Below are 17,317 nucleotides of genomic sequence, written 5' to 3' on the forward strand. Positions count from 1 at the left end.
ATTCTTGTTCATTTTCAGCTCCAAAGTCTACTGATTATACATTTCAAAATATATCCCTTTGATCACAGCTGGTACCAAATTTGGACATGGGTCCTTACTTTCCTAATGCTGTTTACACCATCAATTCCTCTTTCAGTCTGAACTCAAGAGATGGGAACTAGATGTCTTGAATATGTATTTTCATCTACCAGGAGTTCAAGCAAAGATTGCAAAAATAATTCAAAATCTGAAGGTACACTAAGTAGAAAAGGTACATATTTCCTAGAGAAATACAAGTTAATCTAACTAGGAGCAATGTATTTCTCAATCCTAAAAGCGCACACAAGCAAACAGTAAAACAAAACACTGAAATCTGAAACAAAAACAAATTGCTGGAGAAACTGGTTCAGTTCTGAAGAAAAGGGTCATTGGATTCAAATTCTGCTTTCTCTCCATTGACGTTGCCAGATGTAGTGAATTTCTCCAGAAATTTCTGTCTTTGTGCCATAAATAAGCGGAGACTGTTTCTAAATTTTGCTTGGCCATATGTCGTTTACTCTGTTGTATTGTTGATATATTGCAGAGTGGTCACTGTTTAAGATGTTTTCACGGACCTTGACAGAGGTGTGCCCTTTAGCATCGCAAAGTACAATTTATGTGGACATCACAGACAGAGATAAGGTACAGAACAGGTTCCGACCCATGTTTGAATCTTCTCAAGATCTATCCAAATCAAAGAGTTTGGTTCCCTGGTGATGGTGATGGTGGTGGTGGGGTGTGGATTTCATTCCCTGGTGATGATTATTAGTTTGGGGGGGGTGCCTTGGTTCTGTGGCATGGCAGTAAGGGAGGGTGGTTCTCTGGCATTGGCGTGTTTGGTTCTCTGGGAGTTGAGAGGTTAGTTCACTGGCAGTGGTGGGGGACGGGGTTTGGTTCTTGGGTGATGGCAGTGGTGGGTGTATTCCTGCATGCCAAAAGTTCAAAAGATATTCTTTGCATATGAGTTTAGCCAGCATTGGCAGCCATTTAAGTGGAATGCATGTTACTCGTGGGCATGCATAATGTTGTCGATTTCCAGTAGAAATCATTCGGTACAAATCAACCGCTGAAGTTTCCAACCATTCTGCGTTAAGTCAGCTCAATGGCTGTCATGGCTGATATCAGCCAAATGATCCTCTGTACAAGTTGGACCATGTGTATCTTCGGGGCTGCATTTGTCTTGGATGTGGAAGATGATTTAAGAGGAGGAACAGTAAGCCAGAGAGTGGAGTGATGTTTGTAGGTTAGTAGCAGGTTCTGATTCCATTCTTTCGCTGCATGTGGTTGTAGTATATTCATGGAATCCCTATAGTGTGCAAACAGACCATTCGCACATCGAGTCGGTACCAACTTTCTGAAGAGCATCCCACCCCAAATCCCTGTAATTATGCATGTCCCATGCCTACTCCACCTAGCCTACATATATCTGGACACTACAGACAATTTAGCCTGGCTAATCTGCACATCTTTGAACTCTGTGAGGAAATCAGAGACCCTAAGGAAACCCACACAGCCATGCAAACTCTGCACGTACTGTTGCCCAAGGTAGAATTGAACCTGAGACCCTGGTGCTGTGAGGCAGCAATACTAACCACTTAGCTGCCATGCTGCCCTAAAATCAACAATGCGTTAATGGTCATCATTAGGCTCTTATTGAATTTGAATGCCTCCATTTGCCAAGGCGGGACTCAAACCTGGCTCCCCTGAACATGCCACTATGCCATTCCCTCTCCCTATGGACTGAAGATATGGAAAAGTGTTTAGTTTGAGTAGCTTTTCTGTGAAAACAAGGCTTCAAAACAAAAATCTGCTCTCAACTTTCCAGATTAATGACACCCAAGAGTTGACGCCACCAGCACCCTCTACGCTTAACACAACAGTGCACGGGAAATGGAGATCCTATGCTGTGTACAACCTACTGAACCCTCGTCTTTACAGCGCATCATCACACTCCTTAAACATAGCATTAAAATGGAAATTGTCCAAGCAGTTTGGTAAGTACTTTGGTATACTGTTTACACAATCAATACTGGAACCTTAGATTCTGCACAGTTGAGGATGGAACCTCCAGTAGACTGAACACTGGCATAGAGAGTCTGTAGAGAATCTGAGCAAATTTCCAGTGTCGTCTTCTCTTTATGACCAGATCAAAGAAAATTACAGCACAGGAACAGACCCTTCGGCCCTCCGAGCCTGCGTCGATCAAGATCCTCTGTCTAACCTGTCATCTATTTTCTAACGGTCTGTGTCCACTTGCTCCCTGCCCATCCATGTACCTGTCCAAATATATCTTAAAAGACATTAACGTGTCTGCATCGAAAAACCTCCGCTGGCAACGCGTTCCAGGCACCCACCACCCTCTGTGCAAAGAACTTTCCACGCATATCTCCCTTAAACTTTCCTCCTCTCTTTGAACGCATGACCCCTAGTAATTGAGTCCCCCACTCTGGGGGAAAAAGCTTTTTGCTATCCACCCTGTCTATACCCCTCATGATTTTGTAGACCTCAGTCAGGTCCCCCCTCAATCTCCATCTTTCTAACGTGTTTCCTAATTTCACTTCTGAAAGCCTTGGTTCTCATTTTTAAACAATGTAATGCCCACATCATAGAATCATACATTATACAACAGACTCTTTGGCTCATTAAAACTAAACTACTTTAAATATACACTGCCCCACTTTCTAGCACTTGGCCCACAGCCTTGAATAGGCTTGAATTCAAGAACTCATCCACATACTTTATGAAGGTTGTGAAGTTTCCTGCCTCAATTACTTCCCATGTCATGCATTTTAGACCGCCTCCACCCACTGAATATATTTTTTTTCAAATCCCCTCTAAACCTCCTGCTTTTCACCATCAACTTATGCCTGCTTGTTATTGATCCTTCAATTAAGGAGAATAGCTGCTTTCTATTCATCTGCCCATGCTTCTCATAATCTTTCCTCTTGTTCCCAATCTTAGCCTGTAGAAATAGTTTTTCCAAATCTACCCAACTCATTCCCCATTAATGTCTTAAACGCCAATAAAATTATCCCTTTAATCTTCTAACTTCCAGAAAATGCACCTTTTTTTAAAAATCGCTTCTTGTCACTTAACCATTGCATAAATCTGTACACCTCTCTTCAAGGCCTAAAGTGTGGTGCCCAAACATTTACAGGTCTGATTAACCTGTACATAACTTTTATCCCTTTGTATCCGATTCCTCATATTGGAAATGTTCCATTTACCCCATTTGATTTTTGGCAGATATTAGTGAGGTTAAGTGCAGCATCTTCCAACTTGCTGTACGAACAAACAGAGGAGAAACCTCTCCACTGGTTGGAGTCATACCTGGTACACAGGAAAATGGTCGCAATTCTTGGATGTTAGTTATCTCAGCTCCGGGACACCTTTGCAGGAATTCCTTAGGGTAGTGCCCTAGTCCGTACTATCTTCAGCTGCTTCATCAATGACCTTTCCTCCATCATAAGGTCAGATGAGGGGTTGAAGCAGTCAGTGTCCAAATGCAAAAGACCCAGACAGTATCCAGATGTGGGCTGGAAAATAACGCTTACACCACGTAAATGCTAGATAATGACCATCTCCAATAAGAGACAGTCCAACTGTTGACCCCAAAGCAATGATTTCCTACAATCAATATCCTGGGGGTTGCCATTGACCAGAAGCTTAACTGGACTTGAAATGTAGAAAGCTAGAATACAAGCGCAGCAGGCAATCAGGAAGATTAATGGAATGTTGGCCTTTACTTCAAGGGGGTTGAAGGATAAAGTACCGTCTAACTACAACTGTAAAAGATGTTGGTGAGACCTCATCTAGAGTAGAGAGAGCGGTTTTGGTCTCCATATTTTAACAGAAAATATCATTTAATTGGACACAGTTCAGAGAAAGTTCATTAAGATGATCCTTCGTCTTGAGGGATTGTCTAATGATCAAACCTACACTCATTGGGACTCTACTCACTGGAGTTTAGAAGAATGAGAGATGATCTTAATGAGACATACAGGATTCTAAGGGTCTAAATGGTCTAAATGCTATGGGGATGTTTCCCCTCATGAGAGAGTCTAGGACCAGAGGGCATAGTCTCAGAATACAAGGGTGCAAATTTAAGACAAAGTTGAGGAGGAATTTCTTCTCTGAGAATAGTAATTCTTTCGAACTCCTTGCCACAGAGAGCTGTGGGGCAGAGTCCTTGTATATACGTAAGGCTGAGATAGATAGGTTCTTGATCAGTAGGGGAATAAAGGATTATAGGGAATAGGCAAAAATGGATGTGAGGGATGTCAGATCAGCCACGAGCCTATTGAGTGGTAAAGCGGGGTGAGGGGCCAAATGCCCGACTGTTATTATTCCTCATGGTCTTGGGAAGCCTGATTGTACAGGAATTTTAGTCTTAATCTTTCTAGTAACAACCAAAACTTGAAACTGACCCTTAGATTTAGGACATGGTAATACTGTTAAATGCAGAAACTTAGGGAAACTTAAATACAAGCACAGGAAAATTGGACTGAGGAAGTTTAGCTGTGCACACACTAAATACGACAGCTTAGTTTTTCTTTGTGCCACAAGTACTTGAATGTCGTACTGCCTGACATGTAAATGCCAAAACCTGAATGGAGAATGAGTGCTGAAAGCTCAGACTTGATGGTCCGTAAATATGATGAACATATTTAAACTTACAAAGAAGCTTAGCATTCCACATGGAATGAGCATCATCCCCGTGTGTTGTTGCCACACTACAGTCAGTTCTGATATAACACAATAATTCTGTTCTTGTGCAATTTTGGATTATAAGAAAATTACACAATGGCTGCTCATTTAAACTAATGGGGCCGGCATTACATTATAGCCAATACAGGTAAGGAAAGTTTGTGTCCTACAAATAGCAGTCTAAATTCGTCAATTGCATTAAAGCCAATTCGTGATGAATAAATGCGCACTATAGCAGATTTCTGGAGAAGGGTCCCGACCCGAAACGTCAATTTTCCTGCTCTTCTGATGCTGCCTGGCCTGCTGTGTTCTTCCAGCTCCACACTGTAGTGTCTTTGACTCCAGCATCTGCAGCTCTTGCTATCTTTATAGCAGAATTGACTGTGTTTCAAAGTTCCCTGTTCCCCCAACCATAATTATAACCTATGAGATGGGGGAGAGTTTCAAAATTCACCTGAATGAGATCCATCTGGTCATATTGAGATAATCATAGACACTACTACCGTTAGAGTGCCTGCAGTCACAACTGATCTATACTTGACCTTATAGTTATAGGCTCTGGTTTGTTTTATTTATGTATCTTCCCTTAAGAATACAGCGTGTATTGATTTTCTATTTTAACTCTTGCTTGCATAAGGAAATTAACCTTCCCTATTTTGACTTCCTTAATTGTTGATCAAGCTGGCAAATTTAACAATGACCGATTTTGGTTAAATTCCATCATCTTGTATACATTCTCACAATAATATGCATAACTGTAATCAAAATGTGTAGCTGAAGACTGATCAGTTCCATTTCAATTATTTCAGTCCACATTACATACTACATCACACCCCCTTAACTTGGCCACACTAAACAAAGTCCCTCTTGCTGTTACTTCAAGCCATAGGATGAACTATTTCATTCAACGAGTCTGCATCAAACCTCCGAAGAGTATCCCACCCGGAACCCTGCATTTATCATGGCCAATCCACCTAACCCACATATCTTTGAACTGTGGGAGAAAAGCGGAACACCGAGTGGAAACCCATAAAGACATGGAGAGACTGTGAAAATTCCACACAGACAGTCACCCAAAGCAGGAATCAAACCTCCCTCCCTGGCACAGAGTCAATAGTGCTAAACACTGTGTTATTGTGTACCTTGCAGCCTTACCTGTAGCCTGAGTTGTTCCTTGATATTGGGCCTCCAGTCGGTGTTCTGGCCACAGCCTGGTGTAGCTGCAGGTAAATAATTGGCCAACAGCTCATGGTAGGCAGGATTCCTGCCCTTGGGTCCTCCCTATGTGCCACACAGGCATTTAACACCGATAGAGAGTGATATAGCTTTCTTGTTTGCTGCCCAGTTAGCAGGTAAAACTGTTGATGCCTCCCTAAAATCCATTCCAGTGTGTATCACCATTAACAATAAATGATCCAGTGTGATGTGCTGAAACCTCAGCCATATGTTTCTCATTTCTCAATTTCACCCCAGTGGTAATGAGATACTTTTCTTTATATAGAGAGAATGACCGGAGAAAGTCAGACAGAGATCCACATGCTAAGTGTTGGACTGGTAGCCACAGTCTCCATTACTTCATAATGGGGACATTTAAGTGATTAAAGCTTGAGGTGAATTTGGAATGCTATATTTTAATAGTTGCGGTATTAGGAAATTTTATTGCTTTTAAATCAATATGCATTAGCTGCATAAGATGAGGCTTTTTTTCGGGTTGTTCTAAACATTAACAAGTGCTCTCCAGCTTTTATGCAATGATTTGTTTGATTGTTCTTTCCACTGTTGGTGCAGCGATACCTGAAGTGCCTGTATTTAATGCAAAGAGATATGTGAGTGGCTTTGGCCTCCAAACAGGTAAAATCAACACTCTGATCTACAATAACCACCCATACCGGGCATTCCCAGTGCTGCTGATGGAGATTGTGCCCTGGTACCTTCGACTCTACATCCACACACTCACCATTACCACCAAGGGCAAAGAGAATAAACCAAGTAAGAGCTGCTTGCTTACCTCTGCTTTCTCATCCCGTCCTTTCTGTTTCTCTTACTGTTCCAAGCCATCTTTCTTCCTCCTCAGGATGGGGTGAATGTCTGTTCCTCACCACCTGTATTCAGAATTGTAATTTGTGCCACCTTGAGATGGCGCTGTAGAGCCACAAGAGGTTGGAACTCCACCAAGAGCCAACCAGCGGAATAGTATCATAGAATCGTAGACAGTAGCTCAGATACATTTGACCGTTAATACAAGAGGTGGGAACAAAGGTGTTCAGCCCAGTAAAATTAATTTTCAAAATGCAGTACTTCTTCTGATATAGCTTTGTGTGTTTTTGATTCTCACAAAAGTTCTGCCTTTGTTCTCCTATCTAATAGACCATTCTAACTGTCCCATTAATAGATTTATCATAATGAATATAGCAAATTATTTTTTACTAATTTCTATTTACCCCCCTATGAAATTACTTTGAAAAGGTGATTTGAGCTTGCCTAATCTATGCCATTTGATACTTCCCCATCATACTTAGCTTCTTGGCTCTTAAACACTCAATAAGTTTTCCTCTGCTCCCTACTGATTGCTGCTGTTTATTGTTCTCATCAGATTTTTGACTTTGAATTCCAGGAGGATAACATGGGGCAAGTTTTTAAACATTCCCTCTCCGTTACCCACTCCCAGTGCCGGCCTCCCTCATGCCTTGTCTGTATGACAACTTGTCAGCAGAATTATGTGCGTGGAACATGGCAAAGTTGTCATTATGTGCAGACGCTTCCTGCGACCTGACCAGTTGACACAGTGGGCAGCATCTGTGCATACATGGTGCCTATATTTTAAGGCTAATCACTTTGCCTTTCCGAGAAGAGATTTGACTGATCTGATTTATGTATTTATTGCCCAAGGGATAAATGTTAAAATTTCCCTTTCTCCAACCTTAGTTTCAAGAATATAGTAAACAATCTTTCTTGCGATTGATTGTTACTGGAAAAACAGAAATTATTACCCATTCCCTAAGCTGCTACATTATGATACTGTACTACTGTTTTCATAATAAACAATATTATAAGCAATTGGCTGCACCTTAACAACTCCTCATTCCCTGTCTTTTTTGATAACAGGTTATATCCATTATCAGCCAGCCAAAGACCGAGAATGCCCTCACCTATTGGAAATGCTGATTCAGCTGCCTGCTAAATCTGTCACGAAGATCGGCATTGAGTTTGAGAGAGCACTGTTGAAGTGGACCGAGTACCCCCCTGATCCCAACCATGGCTTCTATGTGGGGTAAGGAGGTAGAAATACAGCAAAATCTGGATATTGTTCAGCTCACTTTGTGTTCAGGGTGTAATTTCAATTTCTATCTTGGAAACAAAAGAAGGGAAAGAAACTAATTGGGAAAAATGAAATGCACAACCTCTGGGGTTTAATGTTCAATGAGGGGAAGTGTGAGACTGTGTGAAAACATATGGCAAACTTGCCTTCATTGGTTGGGACAATGAGTATAAGAGCCAGGATTTCATGTTGCAGCTTATAGGCCACACTTAAGAGTGTTGCGTTCAATTCTGGTCACCACATTACAAGGAGGATGTGGAGGCTTTGGAGAGGATTCACCAGGATGTATAAAATAGAATATCCTTCATTGTCACATGTTCCCCAGTAAAGGAGTACAGTGAAAAGGTTGTTCTGGGACTGCCCCGGGCTCCCCCTCGCCCTGCCCCAGGACTCCGGGCTCCCCCCTGCCCCAGGACTCCGGGCTCCCCCCTGCCCCGGGACTCCGGGCTCCCCCTCGCCCTGCCCCGGGACTCCGGGCTCCCCCTCGCCCTGCCCCGGGACTCCGGGCTCCCCCTCGCCCTGCCCCGGGACTCCGGGCTCCCCCTCGCCCTGCCCCGGGACTCCGGGCTCCCCCTCGCCCTGCCCCGGGACTCCGGGCTCCCCCTCGCCCTGCCCCGGGACTCCGGGCTCCCCCTCGCCCTGCCCCGGGACTCCGGGCTCCCCCTCGCCCTGCCCCGGGACTCCGGGCTCCCCCTCGCCCTGCCCCGGGACTCCGGGCTCCCCCTCGCCCTGCCCCGGGACTCCGGGCTCCCCCTCGCCCTGCCCCACAGCCCGTGTTTACCCCCTCACCCCACTCCGGGATTGCTAAAAAGTGAGAGGAGAAAAGAAGGAACAAAAAAACAGGTGGAGCAGAGGAGTTCTGCATGGAGCATCCTTCTCTGCTGCCATCTTGTCAGAAGCTGCTGGATTAGAAGGTATGAGTTATAAGGAGATGCTAGAAAAACTCGGGTTGTTTTCTCTGGAGCAGCAGAGGCTAAGGGGAGACTTGATAGAAGCCTATAAAATTTCAAGATGCTTAGTTATGGTTGTTGGTCAGAGTCTTTTTCCTAGAGTTGAAGTGCCTAATGTTAGTGGGCAAGCATTTAAGATGACGGGTGGTGGGGGGGAGTTCAAAGGGGCAAGTTTTATTTATACAGAGTGGTAAAAGTCTGGAATGTGTTGCTGGAGAGATAAACAGTGGGGTCATTTAAGGGGCTTTTGGCCTAGACGTGAGTATGTGAGGAATTGAGGGACATGGTCTAAGGTCAGGCAGAAGGGATTAGTTTACTCTGGCGTCATGTTCTGCGAAACATCGTGGGCTGAAGACCCTATTCTTGTGCTATCCTGTGTTAAGGTGCATTCACTGACCTTGACAATCAATTTGTGGTCATTTCATAAGTATTGGATAGACAGTTGAAAAGAGAAAGTTTGCATGGTTATGTGAAGGTGGCCTGGGAGTGAGACCAGCTGAGCTCCTCTTGAAAGGAACCAGCGTGGGACACTGGGTTGAATGGTCTCTTGTGATGTAACAATTCTTTGATTTTATAATTAAACATTTTGCTGCGCGAGTGATGGGGTCCGACGCTAGTAACTGACCTCTCTAGCTACCTGTCTCCAAACCCTTCAGCAGAAAGTCCTTTAAAATTTTTTTTCATAGGATAGTTCCTTGAGAAAGTGATTTTGAGCTGCTTCCCTCAATAACTGCTGTTCATGTTGCTTAGGTACACACAGATCCTTGAGGGGCTTTTTGCAGAACCATGGTGTGTCTTCTGTTTTCATTTCTGTCATTAAGTTTCACATCAATGTACATGGAGCCCCCTGTATTGGGTGTTCCACTTCCTTGCAATAAAATCCTGTAGCAGTCTTCTATAATTCAGTGAGCTTCCCTTTAGGAGGGACAGACTTCCATTAACAATAGAAAGGCTGCCTGCTTAATATGTAGTTAGCAAACACTGCTTGACGCCTTGTTGAGTGCTCATTCCCCCAGCTGACAGTTCTGCAGTCAACTAAATCTGGAGGAGGCAGACTGCGTACATCCGCCCTGATGCTCAAAGGTTGGCTGTAAAACTTGAGTCCATTCCTTTCAAAATAAAATAAAAAGTAAAAATGAACAGGGTAGCTAAAGCAAATAAAATGGAAGAACAGTCGTATCTGTCTCAGAATGTTTACTCTGTTTCTCTCTGCACAGATGTTGCCAGACCTGCTGAGTTTCTACAACACTTCCTGTTTTTATTTCAGACCTCCAGCATCGAGCTTTTATATGAACTGAGTTTTGTCAGCTTCTCAGGCAAACAGACTTTATTTACCTTCACCTGCACTCTGTAGATAATTAGAAAACACAAGCCTTCTAATTAATGATATATGTATGTAAGCAAGAGAGATAGAGACAGAGCAATGTCGACATGTGCAGAAGCTAATTGCAAAATCTCAAATTTAAAATTTGCAAAGATATTTACCAGCCTGAATGTGTGTTTTTCTGCAAGTGCTGCTCACTACCTTTGATACTGCCAGAATCCAGAAGGTACCAGTAGTCAAAACTTGCCTTTTTTTAAAATGTTCTCTCATGCAGTTTTGGTAAAGCCAGCATTTGTTGTTCATCCCTCGTTGCCCTTGCAAAGATGATAGTGTGCCACATCCTTGAACTACTGCAGCTCATTGGGTTCTGCTAGCAAGAGAGTTTGGGATATTGATGCAGTGACTTACAAAGAATGGCGTTGCAGTTACCAGTTGGTGTGGTGTATGATTTGCAGTTGATGTTTCACATAAGTCTGCCTTTGTCCTTCTAGATGTTAGAGATCCTTGGTTGGAAGGAGCCTTGTTTCAGTCATCCCTTCCAGTTCTGCTAAGCTTCAGGCTTTCCCTTAACCTCCTTCTGTATGTTTCCAATCTTTAGGATTCCTGCCACATTATTTCTAAACCCCAGGAAAACCTGCTCAATACTGCCAAAGCACAGAATTGCCTGCAGTTGAGTCAAGTCTGATGGATTCCTTCCAGGGCTGCCAAATAAAAAGAATCAATGTCCACCTGTTTTAGGAATGACAGAAATCCATGTGGACTAAAAGGCATTTTTTTTCTCTGAATTGTACAGTTTTGTCCCTTGTTTTCTAATATCGAGTCAGAATTAATTCTTGAGTACTTGCAATAAAAATGCAATTGAGTAAGGCCCTTGACAATATGTGATCCAGTTGTTACACAGCAGTGTGTCCTCCAACTAGCAAGGTACATGTGCTCTCTTTTGAGGAATGATTAGAAGTCTCATGCCTAGCTTCTGTTTGTTGTATTCTATGTGTAACCCTATGCACAGTGTTACAGATAAAAATGTTGAAAAGAAAGACAACTGAGCATTCTGTCTCATTGTCCTCAGCTAGAGGCTGAAATTTGCAACTGATTTACTCACTTTTAACTGGGATGGTGTGAATGCAGATAAAATTACTTCTCCAGGAATACTCAAACAGTAATTTTAAAGGGACATGTCAGGGTAGCAGTTAAATAAGACGCTGCGCAGACTCTCAGTGCTGTGTTTGGCTTTTTCCTTACTGGCTTTTTTTTTGTAGCTCCTCTGTACTGAGTGCTATGGTGCCGAGCAGAATAAATGTGGAAATGAACACCACTGAGGTCACACCTCTTCTCACCAGGCTGTAAGTATAAGGGATTCACATCATTTTATGATCCTAATGTTTGCTTCTTTCCAGTTTTCAACTGAGATCTTGTGAGATATGTGGGGCTTTTTCTAAAAAAAAATTCAAAGCACGGTTGAATGTTGGAAAAACAATAACACATTGCTGTGAGCCCTGGTGGAGAGGGATGTTTGCTGTGGGCGTTTGGTGAATTTGACAGCATGTCACAGAGCTGATTAGCCTTTAATAGAAACGCTCCTGACTGACCATGAAGCTATCGTCAGTGATAGTAAAAACCCACCTGTTTCACTCGGTCCTTACTCAATCTGGCCTACGTGTGACTCCAGATCTACAGCGATGTGGTTGACTCTTAGCTGCCCTTTGAAAATGGCCAAATAAACCTTTCAAGTCAAGAGGAATTTGGAATGGATACTGAGAGCTGGCCTTGCTGGTGACACACTGGCTTTGTTCCTTATTTTCTTTTAAAGATAGTTTTTCATTTATAGTTACAAAAAACATCTGGAGTGAGAAGACTCACCATCAGATTTCCTTTGTTTCTACAACTGTCCAGAATTGGTTTATACTTTTACATAAACAATAGAGAAAATCTGGAAATAATGTAGAGCATCATTTGTAGACTGTTAGTTTTGGAAGAACCGTTTCTTATCATCTGTGAAAAGTCTATTTTTGTTTCAGGTTTCCATCTGTCGACGCCTCAGTTTACTTTGTCAGGCTGTACACTGAGGCCTTGCTGGTGAATTTGCCCACACCTGATTTCAGCATGCCCTACAATGTCATCTGCCTCACCTGCACTGTGGTGGCAGTTGGCTATGGCTCCTTCTACAATCTCCTCACAAGGACCTTCCAGATCGTGGAACCCAGTGGTGGGGTAGCAAAGAAGATTGCTAATGTGATTCGCAGATTGCGCGGAGTCCCACCCATCTGAAATTGTTGTGCTTGCTGTTTCGGGGCCTGGAGAAACCCACGACCAAACTAGTGTCTGCTCCTGAGCTGGGTGACTGTCTTTTAATGGTGGTTTTTTTTACTGGTCTTTTAAGTTTGGATGAATTAAGAGCTGATGATCCACTCCAGCCCGACTTGATGTTTCCTGAACTTGCGGACTGGGATCTGGAAATCTTTGACATGCTGTGCAACCTACTGTATAAAACAGGTTGGCCTGTTTGTTATAAAGTGTAGGCGAAGCCTGTTGAAGATTAGAAGTATGTGGGTGAAGGACAGAATTACCTTTTTGTCTGGTGACAGGGAAAGCAAAAGCCACTGCACAGTGGTAAGCTGGGATGTGTGGTGTACTTGTATTGCTGGGAGTGACATTAATCTGTGTTATGTTAAAAGGCTTAAATCTCTTGTATGTACCAACCATCTTAACTCCATTCATTCATTTTATGAGTCACGTTTACAAATGAATGTCACTGGTGTGTAATAAATCTTGACCCGTCATTTCCTGCCCAACGTTGTCCCCTTGCTGCTAGCCCTGCTGTTTTGTCCTATTGGCCTGCATCTGATTTGAATTAATGACTGGGCATCCTGACAGCAAACACCTTCACAGAGCCGTTTGGTCAATCACACTGTAAGAGAGGGCTTTGGCCTCTCTATCTCAATACAGTGAACTTGCAGCAGGCATTCATCTTAAAGCAACAGTTGCCTTCGGTGAGTCCTTTTTAAAAAAAATGACTATGACAATGACAAAATTTTTGAGATTGGATTGAATTCTTTTACTGATACCAACCTCCTGAAAAGGTTAACAAGCTTGAATTTCCCATTTGTTGAGTAGCATATCTAAAGCTCCATTTCACTGTCCAATCTCCACCTGGAGCATGGCTCCCATTCCAGTCTATAACCCTGACTTTTAGCTCTGAACTACACCAACTTCAGTACTGAGACCACAGCTTCTTGCATTATATATCTTTATAAATGACTTTTACAAAACTCACCTTCAATTCCCAATCCTTATCCTTTCTAATCACTTCTTGCATCTTGTGATGGACTCCAGACTTCATTTCTTTGGCTCTAAACAACTGTCTCCATGCCCATCAACAAGCTCCTGGTGAGGAACGCATTCTCCAGGCCCAGTCTCTTGTTCCAAGGAATTCAATCTCCATTTTTCTAGTCTCAGGCCCCTATTTTCAAACTACAATGATGTAAGTCCTGGAATGATGTGAAATTTTATCTTTAAAATAGTGGTTGTTGAGATCTGATATGTATTACAGTTCTGCAGGAAAGGTTATAATCTCTCATTGAAGGTACTGTAATTTCTCTCATTAAGTTTCTTTTGTTCTATGGTGAGCAACTGGAAATGAAATGAATGTCATCAACAGGCACACGTGTATCCCTAAAAACTCTTCATTATGATGAGTTAATGCATAAATAAAATTTGTCTGCCCTCATCCACTTGCTGCTCCTGCTTCTGTTTATATCTGAGAGTTTCTTTTATTAAGGCCATCAAGTTTTATGGCGACCACTATCATTAGTAAACTGCCTGTGAAAATTACTGCGAGATACGCAAATTGAGAGGAGCCAAATGGATAATTATAGTCCTTTGGGATTATGAGTTCAAAGTGAATCACTTCCTAAATGAGCATCAACCGTTGTGAAAACCTAAGCAAAATGTCAGGATTGATTTCTTTTAAAAGTGTAATATGGTTCAGAAAGATGGTCCTTCCAGGAATGCAATATACAACAGCAGCAGCTTACGTTTTATGTTTTTTTAAAGTAAAAAATTCACTACAGAATGTACGGCTAGAGAGAGCAGCAGGGCTTGCAAGCTGTGGTCGATGGGTAATAGGTTTAAATAAGAATTTTTACTGTACCTGTCAAACAAAATAAGCACTAAAATACTATGTTGGGTGCTTTCCTTGTCACTGAAACCCAGAATCAACATTATAAACATGAACAGGAAAGTTGTGGACATTTATAAACTGCATATCTTAAACTCAGCAATCTACTTAGCACAGATCAGTAAACTCAATGGAGAAGTCCTTAAGGACAATGTTTTCCTTATGAAGTATTTCATTCCCTTCCTTAGAGGTTAGTCCTGTTGAGCAGTGCATAACCAACTCAAATTCCAAGCGGTCATCATCAAAAACATTACACATCTACAGAATCTTTGTTGCATCCAGGCCATGTTAAATGCAAGAACAGAAATGGCTGCAATAATTGTAAATTTGCTTGTTCTCAGCTTTGGGGTCTAGCCTTCAGCATTTCCAAGTTATTTTAATATGATTTAAAGCTGATTCAGTTTCCCCAGAAGTTCTGGTTTTTAGCCCCTGTTGCTGTTTCCACTCAATCTGTCTCAGAAACTGCAGACTTGATGTGCCAATGGCTTGCTTCTGTGCCTTGCATTTTGCTGACAGTATTTTTTGCCTCTGACAATGATGGGGGTGTTAGTCCAAAAGTATTGTGGTATTGGGCATTGAATTTTAATCTGCACCACTGTCACTGTTAGCATCTTAATGTAACTGCCATTTCCGATAGTATGTGGTATAGGATAAGGGGCTTTTAAAGATAGTTTGCTGCCACAAACCTTTATTTGTATATTTTGTGTCCGGGGCCTGTTTATCATTGGCAGAAGGTAGACTATTGAGGAGCCTTTACAGAAGTAGTACTTTTCACAGTTAACTAGCTGGTACAACTGGTGTTGCAAATCAGGAGTAATTACTAAGGCTGTCAGGAGCTGTATAGAATAAATCTGTTCTCTACAATTACCTGCAGAGGCCTCATGTATTTCCACCCAAAAACTGAGAGATCACCAGAATGAGTGGAGCTCAGCGTAGCGCAGAAAATAAAAATCAAGTGGAGAATGTGGGCATGAGCAAATAACTCCTTCAGCACCTTAGATGACATCTCCACCCCAAAGTTTACCCCATTGTTAACTATTATACAGTCATGTATATAAATGGTTTAACATGCACCAATACCCCATCTCCCCAAAGTGTCTGAATTCACAGATGCAGGTGGTTTTACAGTTTTCCCAAGCTAGTCAGGCTCAGGAGAATGTTAGGTTTCCAATTGAGGGTTATTCACTGTACTTTTGATCCATGGATCATTTCTCCCTGGAAGGATCGTTTATCTCTTGAGTGCCCTTTGCAGAGGATGTTGTTCCTTTAGATCTTGTCAATGGCCCATCAAGCAATTATCCTGAAAAACTCTCAAATACTTTTCCTGTTAACACGATAATTGACTGACAACATCGCCTGGAAGCCACTTAATCTTCTGGATGTCCATCAATGAACAAGCTATTCTTTTGCCCTCTTAAAGTTATGTTGGACTTTTTGTCTGAGGATCTGCCTGGGAGATTTCCTGGTTTCTGCTTCCAGCCCAATTTAAATAGCTTTCTCCAAAGTTAAATCTTCTTTGGCCTACAGGAATCTAACAAAGTTTTGTTTACAATAAAATCCAGCAACAATTCTGTCTGTGATGAGTTTTGATTTTGAAGGCTTCACATTCACAGTTTCCCACTACTGAATGCATCACGTATTAACTTGCTCAGCTTCAGTGTTTAATTTTGAGGCAGTGCCTCTAAGGAATGCAGCCTTGTGTGATCTGTATTGTTTGTACCTGAACTCAAATCTCGGAGGAAGTATTATCTCTCTTTCCATTAATTCTCAATGCTCTTATTGTTAATGTTGTAAAACTATTTTAAATCTGTAGTACGCCAATACTGCTTGTAATCTATAGTTCTTTAAGCTTACATTCTTGCATTCAAGGATTGTTTTTAACTAATACACCTGTATAGTTTGCTAGAGTCTGTATGGTGTTTTCTTTGTGGCAGGTCTCTTCTACACTGTATTGCTCTAATACCGTGTTACATTCTTCAATAAAGCTTTAAATTCTATGAACTAGCTGTTTGTAGTAACTTACCGTTTCCAGTGTTTTAAAGTGTGTTGCTTTGCGATAGTGTGTATCTGTACTATTTCCTGGGTTTTACTGCTATTTTAATGTTGTTATTCACCCCCAAACTTCAAGTTGTTCAGGTGGACTTTTTCCACTCCCTGGGCAAAATGATTGTTTCCTGACTTTCAACACAGTTTCTCCTGTGTACATTTTAAATAAAGTTCTGTATTTTAAGGCTGGTATTTGCTTCCTGTTGCATTGCAATTAGTGGTACGGTGCTGTACATTTGGCTGCCACATTCCCTATATTTCAGCAGTGACTCCACTTTAGTTGTATTTTACTGGTTGTTAAACACTTTGGGATATCCTGAAATAATAAAAAGCACCATATAAATACATGCCCTGCCTTTTTCTTTCCTCTCATTGTGGGAGAGAAAAATCTGACTGTGTGCAGTTAGGTTTTTGAAAATTTGACGAGCAAAGGTTATCAGGATAGTTGGCAATGTGGAGCAATTACATCCTTTAATGTCCAATACTGCTCGCTTACTGCCAAACTTAATAATCAGTTCGCCCAGTCCACTGTCTCTGGGCTTCACTTACCCACTTACTATTCCCTTCCCAACCTCCATCATCAGTCTACATACCTTCTTGCTGTCATTGGTTCTGAAGAAAGGTCCCTGGACTTGAAAGGTCTATCCTGTTTTCTTTCTAGAGGGACCATAAGACTGCTGAGTTACTCAAGCAAGTTCTCTTTGTGTTTATTCTGAAAATATATTTGCCAAAACTATACAAAATGCTAGTCAGATTGCAGCTGGAATACTGTGAAC

The 17,317-nt window shown here is 42.0% G+C and overlaps 1 protein-coding gene across 2 annotated transcripts in view; it reads left to right on the forward strand.

Moving 5' to 3' along the window:
- The window catches only part of pigt (phosphatidylinositol glycan anchor biosynthesis, class T), a 36,684-nt gene extending 19,954 nt beyond the window's left edge, over nt 1-16,730 (forward strand). The window contains exons 7-12 of one of the 2 annotated variants that reach the window (XM_048549719.2): nt 563-660; nt 1,844-2,012; nt 6,514-6,714; nt 7,831-7,996; nt 11,578-11,661; nt 12,337-16,730. In XM_048549719.2, coding sequence (XP_048405676.1) covers nt 563-660; nt 1,844-2,012; nt 6,514-6,714; nt 7,831-7,996; nt 11,578-11,661; nt 12,337-12,586 — 968 coding nt within the window. In that variant the 3' untranslated portion in view covers nt 12,587-16,730. The remainder of the gene's footprint in view (nt 1-562; nt 661-1,843; nt 2,013-6,513; nt 6,715-7,830; nt 7,997-11,577; nt 11,662-12,336) is intronic. The other variant, XM_059652886.1, reaches the window with a different exon arrangement.
- The last annotated feature ends 587 nt before the right edge of the window (nt 16,731-17,317 follow it).

The sequence above is a fragment of the Stegostoma tigrinum genome, chromosome 19 (assembly GCF_030684315.1).
Source record: "Stegostoma tigrinum isolate sSteTig4 chromosome 19, sSteTig4.hap1, whole genome shotgun sequence".
Classification (NCBI taxonomy): Eukaryota; Metazoa; Chordata; class Chondrichthyes; order Orectolobiformes; family Stegostomatidae; genus Stegostoma; species Stegostoma tigrinum.